Source organism: Gossypium arboreum, chromosome 3 (genome assembly GCF_025698485.1).
Source record: "Gossypium arboreum isolate Shixiya-1 chromosome 3, ASM2569848v2, whole genome shotgun sequence".
In the NCBI taxonomy this organism is placed as follows: Eukaryota; Viridiplantae; Streptophyta; class Magnoliopsida; order Malvales; family Malvaceae; genus Gossypium; species Gossypium arboreum.
In genome coordinates this window covers 111796584-111815776 of record NC_069072.1, presented here as the reverse complement: position 1 = coordinate 111815776, position 19193 = coordinate 111796584, and the positions used below count along the sequence as shown (strand labels likewise).

Genomic DNA, 19193 nt, shown 5'->3' with positions numbered 1-19193 from the left:
TGCGACGATCGCCTCCGAGATCCCTTTCGATGTCCTACAATTTATTAGCACAGTTCTTATTTACAAACTATAATCACTAAACCCCCAAAACTTACTTATCCATGATCGAACCATATCCCTAAAAACCTTTGAAACCTTACCTTTTTGCGAAAATCGATAGTAAGCTCCGAATCTGATTGCTCCAATGAACCACGCCTTTAATTCAATGCTTAAGAAGACTCTAGTCACCGAAAGAAAACATCGATTACAATCCCTTAAGGCCATATGCCCAAATCGACACCTCCCTAGATTTTAGGGATTTGGCTTTTCGAAGTTGTAAAATAAGACTAGATCTCAAGTGATGAGCACTTACCACTTGTTCCTCTTTGATTTCTACGCAGATCGATGCGATTTATCCTCTAAACGATGGTAGAACTCGAATCTAGAAGATCTGAAGTTTCGCTATAAGTCCCTAAATCTATGGTATTTCGCTTTTTAAGTGATGAAGAAGATGATGGTTTGAGGCTATAACCTTGGAGTAACGATGCCGACAGATATTAAGGGTTTAGAGAAGATGAATGTTGATCACAAGGAACAAAAATATGAAGGATTTGGCTTTGGAGAAATCGGCACAAGTAGTGAGTTTTCGTGATTTCGACCTTTTAATGGCGATTGGTGATGAAGGTTTAATGGAAGATGGGATCGACAAAGAAGGTGAATAAGATGGTCGAAGGTTTCGCTAGAAGGAGAAGCATAAAGGAAGAGAAAACATGGAGGAAAAGAGAAGAAGAAAATTCGCACAATGAGAAATAGACTTGTGTTTTCGGCTTTTGTGAGAATTGAGAAAAGATGAAAGAAAGCTTTCGGTGGCTAACCCTAATTCTCCAAGATAGAAAAGAAAAGAACCTAACCCTAATATTAAATTAGAGCAATCGCCCATCTCTAAGGCCCTTGTCGAAATTTACTTGTGTGATCACATGCCTAGTACATGCCTAAAAATTAAAAGAAAAACAATATGCCTACCTTACAACTTGAACCTGGACCTCCAAATCCTTCCCAGCGCCACTTTTTAGGAACTTAGTGGCGTCACCTTGCCACTTTACCAAGGCCTTATTTGTGTCATAACTTACGCAGTTCTTCTTAAAAGCCCACTTAACCAAATCTCCTATTCACTTAAAAATCCCACCTTGATATTTTACCGTGTTTAGTTTAGTCTTGGGCCTTCTAAAGGTCTACTAACACATTTAAACATAATTCCAATATTTAGAACATGAAAATTTCAAGATTTACTAAAAATCACAAAACCCAAAAAAATCCCAAAATCAAGGCATTACAACTAATATTTTTTTCCTTTCCGATAATAATAATAATTTTATAAATATATCTAATAATAAAATTTCAAATATCAATAATACAAGTAAATAATAATAATTTTCATAAAATTTTTCAAACATACATACAAGTAATATTTTTCTAACAATAATAATTTTATCTCATAATACTAATTAAAATTTTATAAAAATTTAAAATATCCGTAATAATAAATACAAGAAAATTTTCTAGTGGTAATTTAATAAAATAAAATTTTTCTAAAACGATAATATTTAAAACTTCCTAATTATTCAGGTTTTCTTCTATTCGAATCCCAGACTCAAAACCCAACTCTTCTAGGCCCCAAATTCAGGATGTTACATTATACTTTGATTATGTCTTAAATTAGTGGTAGAAATAGATAGATCATGTTGCAAAGATTTCAAAAACATAAAAATCATTAAAAACGGGGCTAGAACGGACTTACAATCGAGCTTGTAAGCTTGAAAAACCCTAGCCATGGTTTCTCCTTGTAAAATTCGGCATGGACAAAATTTGGCTTTTAATTTGGCTTTTTAATTCATTTAATTACCAAATTACAAAAATGCCCTTAATGAAAAACTTTAGAAACATACCTAACCATGTCCATTTTTGTCCAACAACTTAACCAATGTTCTAATTACCATTTAAGGACCTCTAATTTAAAATTTCATAGCAATTAGACACCTCTAGCATGTAGAACTCAACTTTTGTACTTTTTACAATTTAGTCCTTTTGACCAAATTGAGTGCCCAAATGTTAAAATTTTTGAATGAAATTTTCATGAAATCATTCCATAAAATTGTAGACCATAAAATATAATAAAAATAAATTTTTCTACCTCTAATTTGTGGTCCCGAAACCACTATTCTGGCTAGACCCGAAATCGGGTTGTTACAAAGACCGTGTGAAGCAAACTTATTTGTTTTCAAATTTAACACCAAGGGACACACGGCTAAGACACACGCTGGTGTCTCCACCCGTTTGGACAAAAATAGGTTATTTACCAAGCCATTTGGCCACCCATTTTGCACATACCTATTCAAGCTCAAATGGTACCATTTCAAGACACTAATATGCATCAAAATACCATCAACCAATGTTCAAATCATGCCATTTCTTTACCATCAATACCAATCACCAATATGCTACAATTTGCAATCTAATTTCATACCTAAATTCACATATACAATTTAACTAATTATACCCTTATAATCATGCATTATCATTTACCAATTCACAAGCATAAAGCTTCCCAAATATCAATCCTTTACCATCCAAATTACCTAATATCATTAAGCATTATAAATCCAACTTCAAACATACAATATAATCCAATTACCAAACTCAAAACAGAACCATTTGTACATTTCAAAACATCATTAAATTCATCATCACAAGAAAACTCAAGTGGCCAAAATACATTTTCATCACATACCAAAATGACTCAAGCCTATACATGCCATATACTATATATACACACTTCAGAAGTACCAAAATAGATGTTTGATAGTGTGATGAAGTCCCTGACGATCCCTAGATTCGAGCTAGCTTTCTAGAACTATAAAACATCGAAAATTAAACAAAGTAAGCTATAAAGCTTAGTAAGTTGGTATGTAAATATTAAATAATCTCAACAATCATTAGCATTTCAAAATGGATAACATAATTAACATTTAAAACATCAATCAATGAGCTAACATAAAGTTTAACCATATCGAACTCATAAGTCCTCAACTTCTTCTAACTCGTTACCTGAATAGTTTTCAGTACATACCTGTACTGATACATATCCATTTATCACTAACTCTCTTACCAAATCACTTCGAGCTTATAAATGTTTACGATACAAATACTTTGATTTTTCGATGCCATAGTTCAACTATGGTTTTACACATACATTGCCAAGGCCCTGTCGTGGTCTTACATTCACATGCCATAACCCTGTTATGGTCTTATTATCCAATTTGCCAGAGCCTAACTAGGGTCTTATTCAACAACTCGTCCACCTAAACCGTACATTTAAATTAAGTTCTACACATTTAACCATAGAATAAATACAATCTTAATACCATCCATCCATTGAATAAATGCACATTTAAGTTCAAATATACGAATACGGAAATGACGAAACGGATCGACTATTCAATTACTTTTCTTTTTCCTCGATCTAAGTTTGAATTCCTCTTTTCTTGATCTATAAGTAATCAAAATCAACTTATTTATTCTTCTATTTATTCAATTCAATCCAAAACACACACTAGGGTTATTTTACATCTTTGCCCCTAAACTTTCACATTTTTACAATTTAGTCCTTATTTCACAAAATCACAAATTCATGAAATTCAAGACTAACACATGCTAGCCAAATTACCATTATACCCCTAGCAGTCCATTTTTTATTTATTTCACAATTTTACCACACAATTTACACATTTCTCAATTTAATCCCTATTTTGCATTTTTCTCAAAAATCACTTAACAAAACTTGTTTAACTAAAATCAAATATTTATAATCTATCATTAAACATCAAAACTCATACATATTCATCAATGGAAACTTCCAAAATCTTTAAAAAATTTTGCAAATTAGTCCCTGGGCTAGCTAGTACTAGCTGCAACGATTACAAAAACATAAAAATCATTAAAACCGAGCAAAAACGGACTTACAATTGACAAAATAAGGTTGGCTGAACCTAGCTGCACAATGGCTTCTTTTTCTTCTTTCAAATTTGGTTGAAGATGAAATATGAACACTATTTTATTATTTGTTTTTATTTAATTTATGTTTATTTACATTTTACTAAATTAACCTTTGTAAATAAACTTTAAAATCACTTAATGGTTGTCCATAATTGTCCACTCATGCCATTAATGGTCTAATTACAACATAAGGACCTTTACTTTAAGGTTCTATAGCTATTAGAACTTTTAGCTAATAGAACTCCACTTTTAAACTTTACGCGATTTAATTATTTTTACCTACTTGAGTATTCAAATGCTAAAATTTCTTCACGAAATTTTCTCACATACATGCTATCATGCTGTAAACATTAAAATAATAATAAAATAAATATTTTTACTTTGGATTTGTGGTTCCAAAACCACTATTCTGATTTAACTAAAAACGGGTTGTAACATTCCATTACAATTCTGCCATCCGGGGTTGTTGGAAGCAAATTGTGATGTATGAAGCTCTAGGCCTTAGGGGGGCACTTCAGTGTTCGAGCATCAAGTTTGAGATGAGATAAGATGATTTTGACGGTTAAATGTAACCTTCCTAGCCTGGCCTAGGCATTATGGTTGAATTTTGAAGGCTACATTGGCCATCAAAAAGGCTTAGATAAACTTTTGTATTTTTCAAAAATGTTTTAAAACCATTTGCTTTTCTACTTAAAACTAGTGAAATTGGATATTTTTCTTTATTTCATGAAAATATGTTAATTTCAGAAAATTGGTTGATTTTAGAATTTCATTTGTAAAGAATAATCATTTTAAAAACTAAGTTGAATTTTGTTAAAAACTTATTTTCAATATTGCAACAAAAAGAAGTGATTTAATCAGAATTTTATTAAAAAACAAATTTCATGCACAGTCATTTAAATATCAATTCAAGTAGTTTAAAATTTTATGTCATTCAATTCGAAATAAACCCCAAAATAAAGTATCTTGCCACAGTCTGAATAAAATTATTACAGTCCCAAAGCAATTATTAAAGTTAAGTTTAAAGTACTTTAAAAAGTGAAAACATCCGAAAAGCTTCTCCGATAGTCGTGTCCAAGTCCTAAACTTGATGATTATCTAAAATGAAATCAGAAACTAATGAGTGAGTTTGATAAGCTCAATGTGAGTCATAACTCCAGTAAACAGTAATAGAAAGTAATTATAGCATTCAAGCAGTGGATATACAAAATATTAAAAAAATAATATAAAATTCACAATTTATGTCATGCATGAACATGTCAATGCAATGTTTTCAAAAAAGTTCCAACCCGACTTCGTTACACACCATAATAAGATTTCCCTAGAACTCATCCAGGCAATAACACACCAGTTTGTGGACAAGCCACCAGTATTGCAGATAAACTGCCAGTACTATGGACAAGCCACCAAAATTGCAAACAAGCTAGCAATATTGTGGACAAGCCATCAAAATTGCAAACAAGCTGCCAGTAATATGTGGTCAAGCCACCATTGTTGCAAACAAGCTACTAATAATGGGTACAAACCACAAGAATTGCAGACAAGCTTCCAATACTTCCTCTTTAAATAATCGTGTCAAGCCCAATGTAGTATGACATGTTTTAATAATAACAGAGTAGTACATTACGCATGATTAAAATATGTGAATAGTGGCAGAAACAATAGACATGAATGTTGGATCGCCAGTACACCCTATGGCAAAACGAAAAAATTATTCTGGTGATCGTCAACTAAGGATCCATGTATGAGGAATGAATCGGGTTGAAATAGGATTGAAAATATACCTTTAGAGATCTCATTTCTTTCGGGGTGTCAATTCCAAGCCGCAATAGAATCGTCTCAACCTCTACGTAGTGCACCTAGTTAAGCACAAATAGCAAAAACTCTTTGAACCTTTTTAGAGAGAATTCAAAATTGGTTACTAGACCTTTTGAATTTTTCTTACTGCCTCACAATCATCAAAGATCTGTTTCCTTTTATTAATCACCTATAATAAAACGAAACAATTCCCTTTTACTTTTAGAGAAAATCATGGAAGGTATTAAAATTTTATATTCTTTCCAAAAGAATATCAACATCCATAACTATTAACTTTGGAAAGTAGTTGCGAATCATTTTCACTAGGAGATACTGTCTGTCAGGTGATACACTCCGCGATGTGATACAATTCACCAGATGATATAGCTCACCAAGAAATACTATCTGCCAGGCGATACAGTCTGCCAAATATGTATGTAGAAGGGTATACGCCCAATTTATTTGCATGAAGTCTATTCACTTTAGCCCTAAGGTGTGACCCTTTAAGTTCTTGTAACATTAGTAGTAATGCTAGAACATTTCTAATGTTACAAGCAATGAGTGGAATCTAGCAATGCGTCATTGCTACCCAAGTTACAAGAAGTCGTGATTCGACATAACCTTTTTGTGATAAAATTTTCATGTATTTTATCTTTTTATCCTTTATATCTATATTGGACACAAGTCATGGTATAGTCACACTTGTATAGTCCAATCTCATATTTCTTGATATTCTAAGTAGACTACAATAAACAAATAAGTGTGGTATCTCATATCAACGTATTTAAGTATGGCCATGCATTTTTAGTCTGATTCCATCAAGTGGCCCAAGATATTACTCCCATTATGTAGGAGTGATAAATCCTATCTTGATCAATCATATCCCACTACATGGATGATGGTATATCCAACATCAATCTTTATAGCATAACTTGTTATAGTAGAGGTTTGACTGTATCAAAATATGCGACTCACAATGTTGGGATAATGATGATCTCAAGTCTAAGGATCATATACATAGTTATCACTATGACTAATGTTTGTGAATATTACATAATAATCCAGAAACATACTCAAGGTGGGTTTGGGCTAGTTTAGCAATGTTTTTAAAAAGTGCTTTTAAAAGGTGCTATGGAAAAGTGCTTTTGAGAAGTATTTTTGAAAAGTTTGGTTTAAGATTTTAGTGTTTAGCATTCTTTGTCAAAAAGTGCTTTTGAGAAATAAAATGTTCATTTTAGACATGTTATTATCAAGTAACAAATATGCATTTAAATAATGTTCAAATTTGTTAATATTATTATATTTTAGTAAGAATATAAAATTATTATAACTTGTTAATATTTTAATAAATAAAATATAAATTTGAAATATTTTTAAGAAATAAAGATTAATTATTTATAAAATTTTTAGAATATATAACTATATTTTAAATATTTAAATATAATCATTAAATATTTTAATTAGATATTAACACATTTGTATTATTTTAAAATATATATATATATTTTATTTTTAGTTAATGATTTTAACACATTTGTAATTAAGTACCAAGAAAAAAAGAAAGGAAAGTACTATGTTATTGGAGGGGTGCAAAAGTAATAAAGCACCAATTGGGAGAGGAAAAGCTAAAAATTTTAGCTTCTCCTTTTCAAAAGTGTTTTTCAAAAGTACTTCTAAAAAGTAAAAAATCTCAATGAAAAGCAGCTTGTTTAGCACAACTTTTCTTTCAAAAATGCTTTTGGGGCTAAAAGTGTTTTTTTAAGCACTACGTAACAAGCCCTTAGTCCAGTATGTTGTTCTCTAACACATACTCATGTATTGATTTTGACATCCCTATGTTAATGACAAAGTAAAAAATCTCAATGAAAAGCAGTTTGTTTAGCACAACTTTTCTTTCAAAAATGCTTTTGGGGCCAAAAGTGTTTTTTTAAGCACTACGAAACAAGCCCTTAGTCCAGTATGTTGTTCTCTAACACATACTCATGTATTGATTTTGACATCCCTATGTCAATGACAATACTTTGTCATCAATCAACTACACATTAGTCTCAATGCATTATTATTATTATTATTCAAGCTTATAACAATACTTGACTAAGGACCTTTCAAGAATAATCATATTATTCTTAGGACTTTGTTATTAATTAGTTTATTTATACACACTGAAAAAAAGAAATTGAAATAACAATAGCAATGCCTTATATTAACAGGAAGGTAAAATGAGTATGTAATTACAATCATCTCATGATTATTCTTTGGGCATACTCTAACAATGAATTTCATGCGTTCAGTATTTCAGTATCAATAATCATGATTTTATCATGTAATCAATTTTTTTAACAAAAACAGTGGCATGTTTTAAACATGCAATCATATTTATCAGTCTCAGTGAACATGGTTTATCATGCAAATCTTATCAATAATAGAACAGTGGCATACTTTAATATCTCAAAACATATGAACATTCTCGAATCATATACACACATTTTTTTAGAACACAAATTTCTTAGATCAGAGATACTTACTTGTAGCCAATCCTTTACAAAGGATTTATTTTTCACCAAGATCACTTCTGCAAACGATTAGTCATAAGTATAATCAGAGTTTAAACAAAAATTATTATTGTTATTAAGTATAGTTTTAAATTATTTATGAGTGTATCATCCACAATCCTTTGATGGTTAGAACCCACACCTTGAATGAATTTCTCATAATACAAGATTTTCTCCTTCACACTCCTATGCTTCGGATCTAACTAGATATCGCCTCAATTTGATTATAGACACATGTGTTAGTTTGGCCATACAATCCAATGTAGTTCTCTAATTAAATCAATTGAGAATCACTTACTCTATTACTATTTCGAATGGAGATCTAAATATTTTTCTCACACTAAAGCAATTTTGAGCGATCTGGATTGTCATCTTCAACGATAAACAATATATATAATAAATATAAGTTTCAGCCTTATTAAAGAAGAAGAATAAATTGAGTTTAGACTAAACTAATCATCACTTACTCTTTACCGGGCTAGATCGAAAAGATTACAATTCAATGAAAAATTTTAGAAGATGGAGGAAAAATGACTATGGAGAAAAAAAATAAAGAAAAGATAAGTATAATATAATGTATCAAATTGAAAAATATAGAACAAATAATGATAGGGATTTGGTTATAACCAAAGAAAAGAAGAGATGAGGAGAAAGGAAGAAAAATTGGTGGTGGCAGCGGCAGCATGTCTGGTGGTAGAGGTCCAGTGGTGGAGTAAAGAAAAAGAAAGGAAAAGGCGATGGTGCAATAGTGGTGAAAATGGTGGCAAATAGTGGTGGTGTTGTGGTAAAATGAAATAAAAGTGGTTGCAAAAGGTGGTGGAGAAATGGAAAAACGATAGAAGAGAAGAAAGATAAAGGAAAACCAAAATGAATTTCTTTCCTTAACTACTAGGGACGACTTGTAACAGCCCGATTTAGACCCTAATCGAAACTGTGGTTTCGAGACCACGAATCTGAGTCAAAAAAATATTTAAAAATTATATTCTGTGTTTATTTTGTTTGAATTTATATCTGTGAAATTTTCGTGATTTAATTTTGCCGTTTAGGTATCCGATTTAATAAAAGGACTTAATCGCGTAAATTAAAAATTTGGTAGTTAAAAGCATAAAGGGCTGAATTGTTATTGGCTTATTAAATGGAAGTCCTTAAGTTGTGAATAGCCCATTGACATAATAAGTGGACGGTTATTTAAGTAATTTAGTTAATAAACATATATTAGTTAATAATAAAGTTATCAAAATTATTTAGTTTCATTGCCGAAAGTTAAAACAAGAAAAAAAAAAGAAAGAAACCAAGCTAAGGTTCGGTTGGCTCTAAGCTCAATCAAGGTAAGTGTTCAGCTCGATTTTTGAAAATTTTTACGTTTTTGAGATCGTTGCTTCGAGTACTACAAAACCCATGCTTGAATTTTTTATTTTGATGAATACTTTGAGTTATGCCATTAATGAGAGCTTGTGATTTTTGTTGTTTGATGATGAAAAATGAAAGATATGTTTAGATTAACATGTTTTGTATTGGAGTTTTTGATGATTTTGAGTAATTAGGAATAAATTGAAAAAATAATAATTTGAGGGACTAAAATGTGAAATAAATGAAATATATGGACTTGTATAAGCATGGGTAAAATTCGGCCCAGCATGAGTATAGGAAAATTTTGTGTATTTTGTGTTTTGTGCAATAGGGACAAAATTGTAAAAATTGTAAATGTTAAGGTAAAATGGTAATTTGCCCATTTATGTGTTTTTGGACTAAATTGAATGAAAATATTTTTGAATGAACTTAATTTGAATATGTTTAATTTAAGAACCAAAGAAATCGAATTTGGATCGGGGGAAAACGAAAGTCGTCGACTAGTTGCCCTGTTCCGTTTATAACGTCCGAGGTAAGTTTATAAGCAAATAGACGTACTTAAATTGAATCTAATGTAGAGAATATATGCTGATATGAAATATATGAATTAATATGTGCTAATTTCGAATGTGTAAGCATGGTAACTATGTTCATGAAATCGTTTCGACTGAGTTACAGCGTCCGAAAGCCCCGTATGAACCTTAGGAATAGTTAGGATACATATTTCATGACATAAGATTCCGATATATGTGTGTGAGTAAGACCATGGCATCGATATGTAATTTCGATATGTGTGTACGAGTAAGACCCTGTCTGGGACAATGGCATCGATATGTGGCTACATGTAAGACCACGTCTAGGATGTTGGCATTGTACGATTTATGTGATTATCCGAGTGTCCTATCCGATTCCAAATGGTTCATCGGGCAAAGATAAGCTATGATTGAATGTGTAAAATGAGCTATATGCTAGGTATGGATTAACTTGTTACCTATTCAAGGTAAGGTAAGTAAGTATTTAATGTTTGATACAAATGACTTATGAGGTAAATATGGAATGTGTAATTATAAAAGTGTAATCGATCTTGATCAGATATATATATTGTGATTGTCTTTGAAATGACATGAGATATGTTTATTGATGTAACCATGTGTATTCGGCCATTTAGGTAATGTGTACATGATGATATATTAAGATGCGTGAGTTAGTGTTTATGAGTATAAATATATTTGATTGTCTAATGATATATTGGCTTTGTAAGTGAAATGTGAATTACTCATATTGGTTATATAGGCATTCGGCCAAAGTGGGAATTTTGTATAAAAACGAAAATATCATGTATGAAATTGCTAGGTTGAGACTAAGCATAATTATGCTAGTATAATTCGGTTAAGTTTAAAATGAGTTGGTTATATCACTAGATTGTTTATTTGCTTATGGCTTACTCAGCTATGATAGCTTATTCTGTGTGTTATGTTACTCTATTTTGTAGATTTTGGAGTCAAGCTACGAGCTCGGGGACTATCAGCCAAGTTCATCACACTATCTACTGTTTTGGTGCCTTATAAGCTAAACTTAAAGTATGGCATGTATAGACTGGCTTTGGGGATTAATTATTTTGAAAATGTTTGTATAGTAGCCATGCGAAAATGGCTTAACTACCTTACTTGATTTTGGTTTCGGTCTAGTTATAGTTTAAGTCTATTTTGGGTCAAGGTGCCGTATGTTATGAACATTTATAAATGGTGCTATGTGATTGTATATTAAGGTTGGTTTATGACTTAGTAAGTGACATGGTAGAATCGGTCATAAGCATGTTAAATTAGTTTGGATGTGATTAAGTTTAGATGAAGTATACATATGTGAATTTTTTTATATGCTTTGGCTTAGGCTCGTATGTGCATGATATAATACTTAGTGAGCTTAGATTTAAGTATTACCATTCGGTGATGAAAGGTATCAAGTATTAAATACATTTTAAAATTGTTTTGGTTAATTATTTGGCATGTACGCATATGTTAAGTGTGGCATTAAAGTTTTGGATAAATGAGCATTACTTACAAATATATATATATATATATATATATATATATATGTATTGATAGTAGGTACGGCCATGTTATATAGCACCAATGATGCATATGCAATTTTTATTTAAATTATGTACTATTGATTCTTTTAGTTTACATAGAAGTGTATGCAAAGATTGTTATTGTGATTTAATCGCAGCTTGATAATATAATGAATTTTGCATGATGTGATATTAAATTATCATTAGGGTTCTTTAACGGGTTTTTGCGAAATGGTAAAATGTGTTTGAGCTCTATAACATATGTTGCGTCTCTTATGTGATGGTGATTTATTAAATTGAAATTATGACTTGCCTTATAGTTTTATTCGGTTATGTTTAGTTACACCTACTTACATGTTTATATATATTTAATGGGTGTATTAGATAGCCTTAATGTATGACCTATGAACAACATAATAATTGATAAAGTAATGCCACATAAATAAATAAAAAGGAAGGTAATGACATTTGTTTTAATTAATGTAAAATTTGTGCATACGCGCGACATTTATAATACAAGTCTAATAATCAATAATAAAGTTATGGATGTGTTCCATGTTCTGTATATGTATAAAATGTTTAACTTATATATATATATATATACACATTTTGGGTCATACATTATTTATGCTACGTTGTGCATGTTAATTTTTTATGATTTGATAATGGATTGAGTTATAAGCATATATGTGATCTGAATCTCGAATTGCAATTTATAATGAAAATTTGTATGAATAATAGTATGATCGGTAATACCTCATAACCCTAATCCAGTGACGGATACGGGCTAGGGGTGTTACACGACTATCAGTATTCAAAGAGAAGGAAAAATAGAAAGGAGGAAAAAGAAAAAGAGAAGAAAAGGAAATGAAGGGAAAATATGGAGTGAAAAGTGGAGTAAGGAAAAGAGGAGGAAAAAAAGGGAGGAAATAAATCAATGGGTTGACAACCCATTTGGGCGGCAAAAGGAGTTGACCAAAGGTGTGCCGAAATTAAAAGTAAAAATGTAAGCTATGGGACTCAAACTTGGGTCACAAGGGTAACTAACCTTGCTCTTAAACACAAGTCTAGAACTTCATCTTGTTCAAAAAATAATGATAACTAAATAAAAATGGGGTGTGATAACTCTACCCTGCTTAAAAGAAATTTCTTGCTTGAAATTTACCTGATCCAAACAGATGGGGATATTGTTGACTAAACGAGTCTTCCAGCTCTCAATTAGCCTATTCAGTGCCATGATTTCGCTACAACACTTTTACTAGTGGAATCCGCTAAACAAGTCATGAATACGGTCTAGATTTGGGGGTAACTCTAACTGATAAGGCACCAGTCTAATCCTCTTAAAGATCCTATAAGGCCTAATAAACCTCGAGCTTAGCTTGCCCTTCCGACCAAATCTCAAAACCTCATTCCATTGCGATACTTTTAGAAATATCTTAAACTCTATATCCTTTCTCTTTAAATCTGCATAGGAATTTTGTTGATCCAATGTCACATTCAATTTGCCCTGAATCAGCTTAACGATACCCTCAGTCTCTTGAACCAATTCCGGACCCTACATTTTCTTCTGACCTAACTTGGTCCAACACTGATAACGACAAGTGTGCCTCCCAACTACCTAAAAAATTTATAACACAACTCCTTAACATATCTCCAGGATATGATTTAATTATAGAATAATAACACGAACACCAAAACACAAATGTGTTAGTTCAGTCACACAGTCCAATGGAGTTCTCTTATTAAATCGATTGAGAATCACTTACTCTATTACTCTTTCGAATGGAGATCCAAATATTTCTCTTACACTAAAGCAATTTTAAGCGATCCAAATTGCCACCTTCAATGATAAACAATACATATAATAAAAATAAGATTTAGCCTTATTAAAGAAGAAGGAATTGGGATTAGACTTAACTAATCATCACTTACTCTTTACAAGGCTAGATAGAAAATATTACGGTCCAACAGAAAACTTGAAAAGATAGAGGAAAAACAACTGTAGAGAAATACAAATAAAAATAAAGAAAATATGTGTATAATATTATAAATCAAATTGAAAAATATAAAAGAAAGAATTATATGGATTTAGTTTTAACCAAAAAAAAAGAAGAGAGGAGGAGAAAGGAAGACGAACGCGTGGAGACAGAAACAGCGGTGGCAGTGGTGGAGGTCCAATGGTGAAGTAAAGAAAAAGAAAGAAAAAAGCGATGGTGCAAGGGTGGTTGAGGGTGTGCAAATGGTGGCAAATGGTTTGGTATGGCAACAAAATGAAATAAGTCCTTTATAACTAACTGACTACAAGTGGTGGCACAATGTGCTAGAGAAATGAAAAAAAAATGAGAGAAGAGAAGAAATATAAAAGAAAAACAAAATGAATTGTTTTTCTTAGCTACTAGGGACAATTAGGAATAGTCAAAGGGAAGGAAAAATGGAAATTAAGGGATATAGGGAGTGAAAAGGGGAGTAAGTAAGGAAAGGAAGAAAAAGAAAATGGAGGAAAGAAATCAATGGGTTGACAACCCATTTGGGCAACAAAAGGAGTTGACCAAAGGTGTGTCAAAACTAAAAATAAAAATGTAAGAGAAGGGACTCAAACTTAGGTCACAAGGGTGACTAACCTTCCTCTCAAACACTATGCTAAAACATCATATTGTTAAAAAACTAATGATAACTAAATAAAAAATGAGGCTTGACAAGAAGGGCCATTAGGAGGATAGGTTGGGGACCCCCTTTATAGTTAAATGGTAAAAAGAAGAAACCCACCCTAGGGTAGGATTAAAATAAAGGATATAAGTAAATGAAGGGTAGAGTTTGCATATATGAGGAGTCATTCAAGGAACCATTAAACTAGTATGGTTCAAGAAAGGATTGCTTAACAACCTATTTGCCAACGAATATGTTCGGAGATAAATCAAACACTATCAGGTCATATGGAGAGAAATTTCCCTAAATGAGCAGGGAGTTTTTTTTTTGTATTTTAGTATTATTTATTTGAACCCCAGAAAGGTATGGTATGTTTTCGTGTAATGTAGAAACTCACTAAGTTTATTCAAACTTACAAGGGTTTGACCTGTGATTGCAAGATTAGCAGGATAAAGAATTCAAGAAGGAACCAAGCTAGACCGTGGATCAAGGAGCTTCGTTAGGAAGATGTCATGCACATAGGAAGGAGGTGCCTTTATAGACTTCGCCAAAGGGGCAAAAATGTTGTAAACAATTAGTTCCTTCAAAGTTTAAACTTGAGATAGAAAACTTTTATTTAATGATTTTGTTGTAAGAGATATATATTATTTAATAAATTTTGTCTTAAATTTATTAAGTTTGTAATTTGGTTCTTAGTTAAAATCAGATCCATTTGTGACACTCTGTACCCGAATTTGGCGTTCAGGTCGGGCAAGGGTGTTGCATGACTTGTGAATAGTTATGCCATTATGTGCAAAGGATAGCGATGTTAAGCGCAACAATGAATAATTTAGTTATGCTTTAAATAATCAATGTATGTTTACTGTTTCCATTTTAACTTACTAAGCATTTCTAATGCTTACTCTAGTGTTTTCCTTCCTTGTAGATTGTCACCTTAAGGAACTTGTCGAGCCGAATCAGCGAATGGGCACACACTAATCTTGAGACGATAGTTATGTGTTTAATTTGTTGTCTAGACTATGTGGCATGTACATAAGGGCTTTTAGACACAAATGATCGTTTTGGAATGAAAGTCTTGTGTTAGCTATGGCATGGTAAATGTGACAATGTTTGAATTTGAATGTTCAAAATAATATGTACCTTATAGTTGCATTCTTTGGTCAATGTTGATGTCTTGGTGAATGAAGAACATAAGCTTGGTATGGTTTAATGTGTTAAAGATTGCAAATGTATAAATTGAAATGGCTAGGTTGATGAATGGTAGAAATTGGTAATCTTGATGATTGATTATGGCATGTGAATAGGTAGCTTTTCATATGTACTTGTGTTGGTTTGGTTTATAATGCAAATCTTTGATGCACAAAAATGTGCAAGTATGTATGTGTTAAAGTTTTTTGATTTAGTTTGAATTGGTTAGTTGGACAAATGATTATTATGGATGGAATATTATGTTTAAAGGTTTGGTTTAAATGTTTAGACTTGTTTTGGTTTGTTTGCCACCTTTTGGTATAGGTAGAATCGAGATATGAAAGAATTCATTGATAGTTTGTGTTGGAGACACTAGAATTAGGTACCAAATGTACATTTTGACAAAAACAGGGGCAACGTTGTGGCGAAGAGTCTTTGGCGTCACAACCTTGTCCGGTAGGGAGTGGCATCATGACGTGATTATACAAGTCACACGACGTAACTGACTAAGTTGGCAATGCCCTGACAATGAAGTTATGAAGTCACAATGTCATCCCAAAACTTTAAAAAACTTTACATTTTGGTCCTAATTCATACTTGAATTAGAAAAAGAGCTTTCATAAGCTCGTGTGAGACCCAGTAATGGTTGTGTAACCTATTGTGAATGTGATTAATACTTGTTTACATGTTTGGATGAATGAATAATGTACAATTATTTGTAGTTGCTTCAGCAATGCATGTAGCATTCTGTAGCTCAAACCTGAAGACTGGGTTGAGTAAGGGGTGTTACAGATATAGTGGGAGCAAATGTTGATGAAAAACTAGCGGCACCTACTATTGAGGGTATATCAGCTGCTTGGATAGATTTGTCAATGAAATCCCAACATATCCTATCGTGTCTAAGTCAATTTTGATGGCCATCCACTGTTTGTTCTTTCCTATCATGGAATGAATAACTTCTTGGGTAATGATAATATTATCAAAAATGCTTCTGCCTGGGAGATTGACTATAATTTCGATATATACTTCTATAACTAACATTGATTTCATACAAAATTATTGTTTGATTAATGAAATATGAATATCTTTTTGAAATGTTAAGTTAAACTAAGTTATGGTATGAGCTATTTTGTCCCATTGATTTGTTGTGCATTAGACATAGTTATTTTATAGTTTTTTTTATGTTATAATTTTATGTGTTCGAATATTATAAATTTAAACAAAAAATTACATTTATAATTTATTTTATATAAATTGCAACATGTTAATATATCTATATATCTAATTATTGTTCATATGTTTATATTAATATCTCCATCCATTATATATATTTCATAAAATGTTTCATGATAGTTTAATTGTTAAATCTAAATAAAATTAGTTAAAAATTTGATCATTATATTTTTATTTACTGATATAATTATTATCAATGGCATTTTATAGTATATATTAATAGTGAAAACTTTTTTATTTTAGTTTTTGAGACAAGCATTATTAGAGAACAAATTAAGGACAAAAATGAGCATTATTCCTAATATCTAGCTTGAACTGGAAGAGGCGGGATGCTCTGCTCATGCCTGAAAAAGTTGTTTGGATCAACTCTGGTTTTCACTTTGACCAACCTCATGAAGTTATCCTTGAAGTATCTGACTCCCCAAAGGCTAGCCTCAATGAAGCTTGTGTTGATATTCTTGTTCATCCCCAAATCAAGGTCTCTATAATTCACATATGCACCTCTGGGAAACATTGAAACGTATGGGGCCATGTAATTGTATAGCCTCCGAATCCAATCGAAATGCTTGGATGCATTGTTGTCCTCAACTTGCCAAAGCGTCAAGTACTGGATTTTGAATTTGATTCCTTGCCGATGTGGGAAAGGGATTTGGGACTCGGAAATCCTGGCCATCATACCACCATATGGATTCCATATCATCAATGGACTGTCTTCCTCGAGCAGTCTTTTCCAAAGCCCTTCCAGTGCTGTTTCTGGTATAGCTTCTTTAACGAAGTCTGATTTGGCTTTAAAATAGTTCTTGAACGTCGACCTACCTTGAAGAAGAATCTCTGCAGGAGTGTTACTCGAGTAACCAGCAATGTAAAGCACCGATTTGATCCAGCTAGTTTCAGTGCAGTCTTTTCGTGTTAAACCCAGTTCAGGGAAGCTTTGTTGCATTACTCGGAGTAGCCTTTCGGCATCGCCCAGAAACAGTGCATTGTAAGATGTCGTCACCGTTTTGGCATTGTTTTTCCCAGCGTTGGCCGTTTGAATTATAACTCTAATGAAAAGATCTTCGTCAAGTTTGTCTGCGACAGTTTGCCATTTATAAAGGAGCTTTGTTGCACCTTGTTCTAGAGACTTGGTGACAGTGAAAACTGTCACAGTAGCTGGGATTGGGACTAGCTTTATCTTCCATTCAAGGATAATCCCAAAGCTCGCACCTCCACCTCCTCTAATTGCCCAGAAAAGATCTTCTCCCATGGCTGCTCGGTCAAGAACTCTTCCATTAACATCCACGATCCGAGCATCTATGACATTATCAGCACCGAGGCCAAATTTCCTCATCATTGAACCATATGCACCGCCGGTGATGTGCCCCCCAATGCCTAGGCTAGTACAAAGACCTCCAGGGAAGCCATGGATGTTACTTTTCTCAGCAATTCTATAATAAACTTCACCAATGGTGGCACCAGCTTCAACCCAAGCACTGTTGTCCTGGATATCAACTTTGATTAACCGCAGTTTGGAGAGGTCAACAATGACGAAAGGTGATTCAATTTGGGATACATAAGAGAGTCCTTCGTAATCATGGCCTCCACTACGGACTCTTAGGTGAATATCGAGCCTCTTTGCACAAATGACAGAAGCTTGGGCTTGGGATTCATGCAGTGGTGTGATGATCAACTCCGGCTTCGGCATTGAAGGCACCAAGTACCTGAGGTTTTGTGATGTCGACTGCAGCACAGAGGTAAACGAAGCATTGTTTGGGGTAAAAAAGGCTGTGGAGAGCGGTATATAAAACTGGGAGCTGCCAGTAAAGCACTGGATAAACTTTTCTTGGATCAAACTCGAAGTTGGTCTTTTTCTAGGTCTGGAAATGGAAGCTGTTGCCATCGTTGAAGAAGATAGCAGGAGTAAAAGTAATGAACAAATGGAAATGCGCCAAAACGCCATTGTTTTCAATATCTTGTCTTGTTACTACTCAAGAACATGAGAGAGACTTCGAGTATGTGCTCTTATATATATAGATGATGAGGATCGGAGAAACCCTTTGATTTTAATCCAGCCAATTTCCCAGACGTGTAATTGAGCTAATCTTAACGTCATAGTCATTCTTCTAGTGAAAGAACAATGGCCGGCACCATTATTATTTGTTTTAACCAAAACTCATGCCCATTTACTTGTAATTTATGTATAACACTTGTAAGGCACGATGTACCGTATAACAATTGCATTTATTCCTATATATTGACTGTGGTGATGATATAATGTAAGGAATTATACCGATATACATTTTTGGTGATACTTCATTTCTTTTTTACACATTTAGATACTCTAC

General features: G+C 32.6%; 1 protein-coding gene across 1 annotated transcript; it reads right to left on the bottom strand.

The window, feature by feature from the left end:
- Positions 1–17071: 17071 nt before the first annotated feature.
- LOC108469171 (berberine bridge enzyme-like 13) lies at positions 17072–18844 on the bottom strand. Its single transcript, XM_017770063.2, has one exon. The coding sequence runs from the start codon at positions 18806–18808 to the stop codon at positions 17168–17170; it is 1641 nt and encodes a 546-aa protein (XP_017625552.1). The 5' UTR covers positions 18809–18844; the 3' UTR covers positions 17072–17167.
- Between the last annotated feature and the right edge of the window lie 349 nt (positions 18845–19193).

Bases quoted from the DNA above. Each gene is read 5' to 3' on its own strand.
- LOC108469171 (XM_017770063.2), bottom strand. From the start codon at position 18,808: ATGGCGTTTTGGCGCATTTCCATTTGTTCATTACTTTTACTCCTGCTA.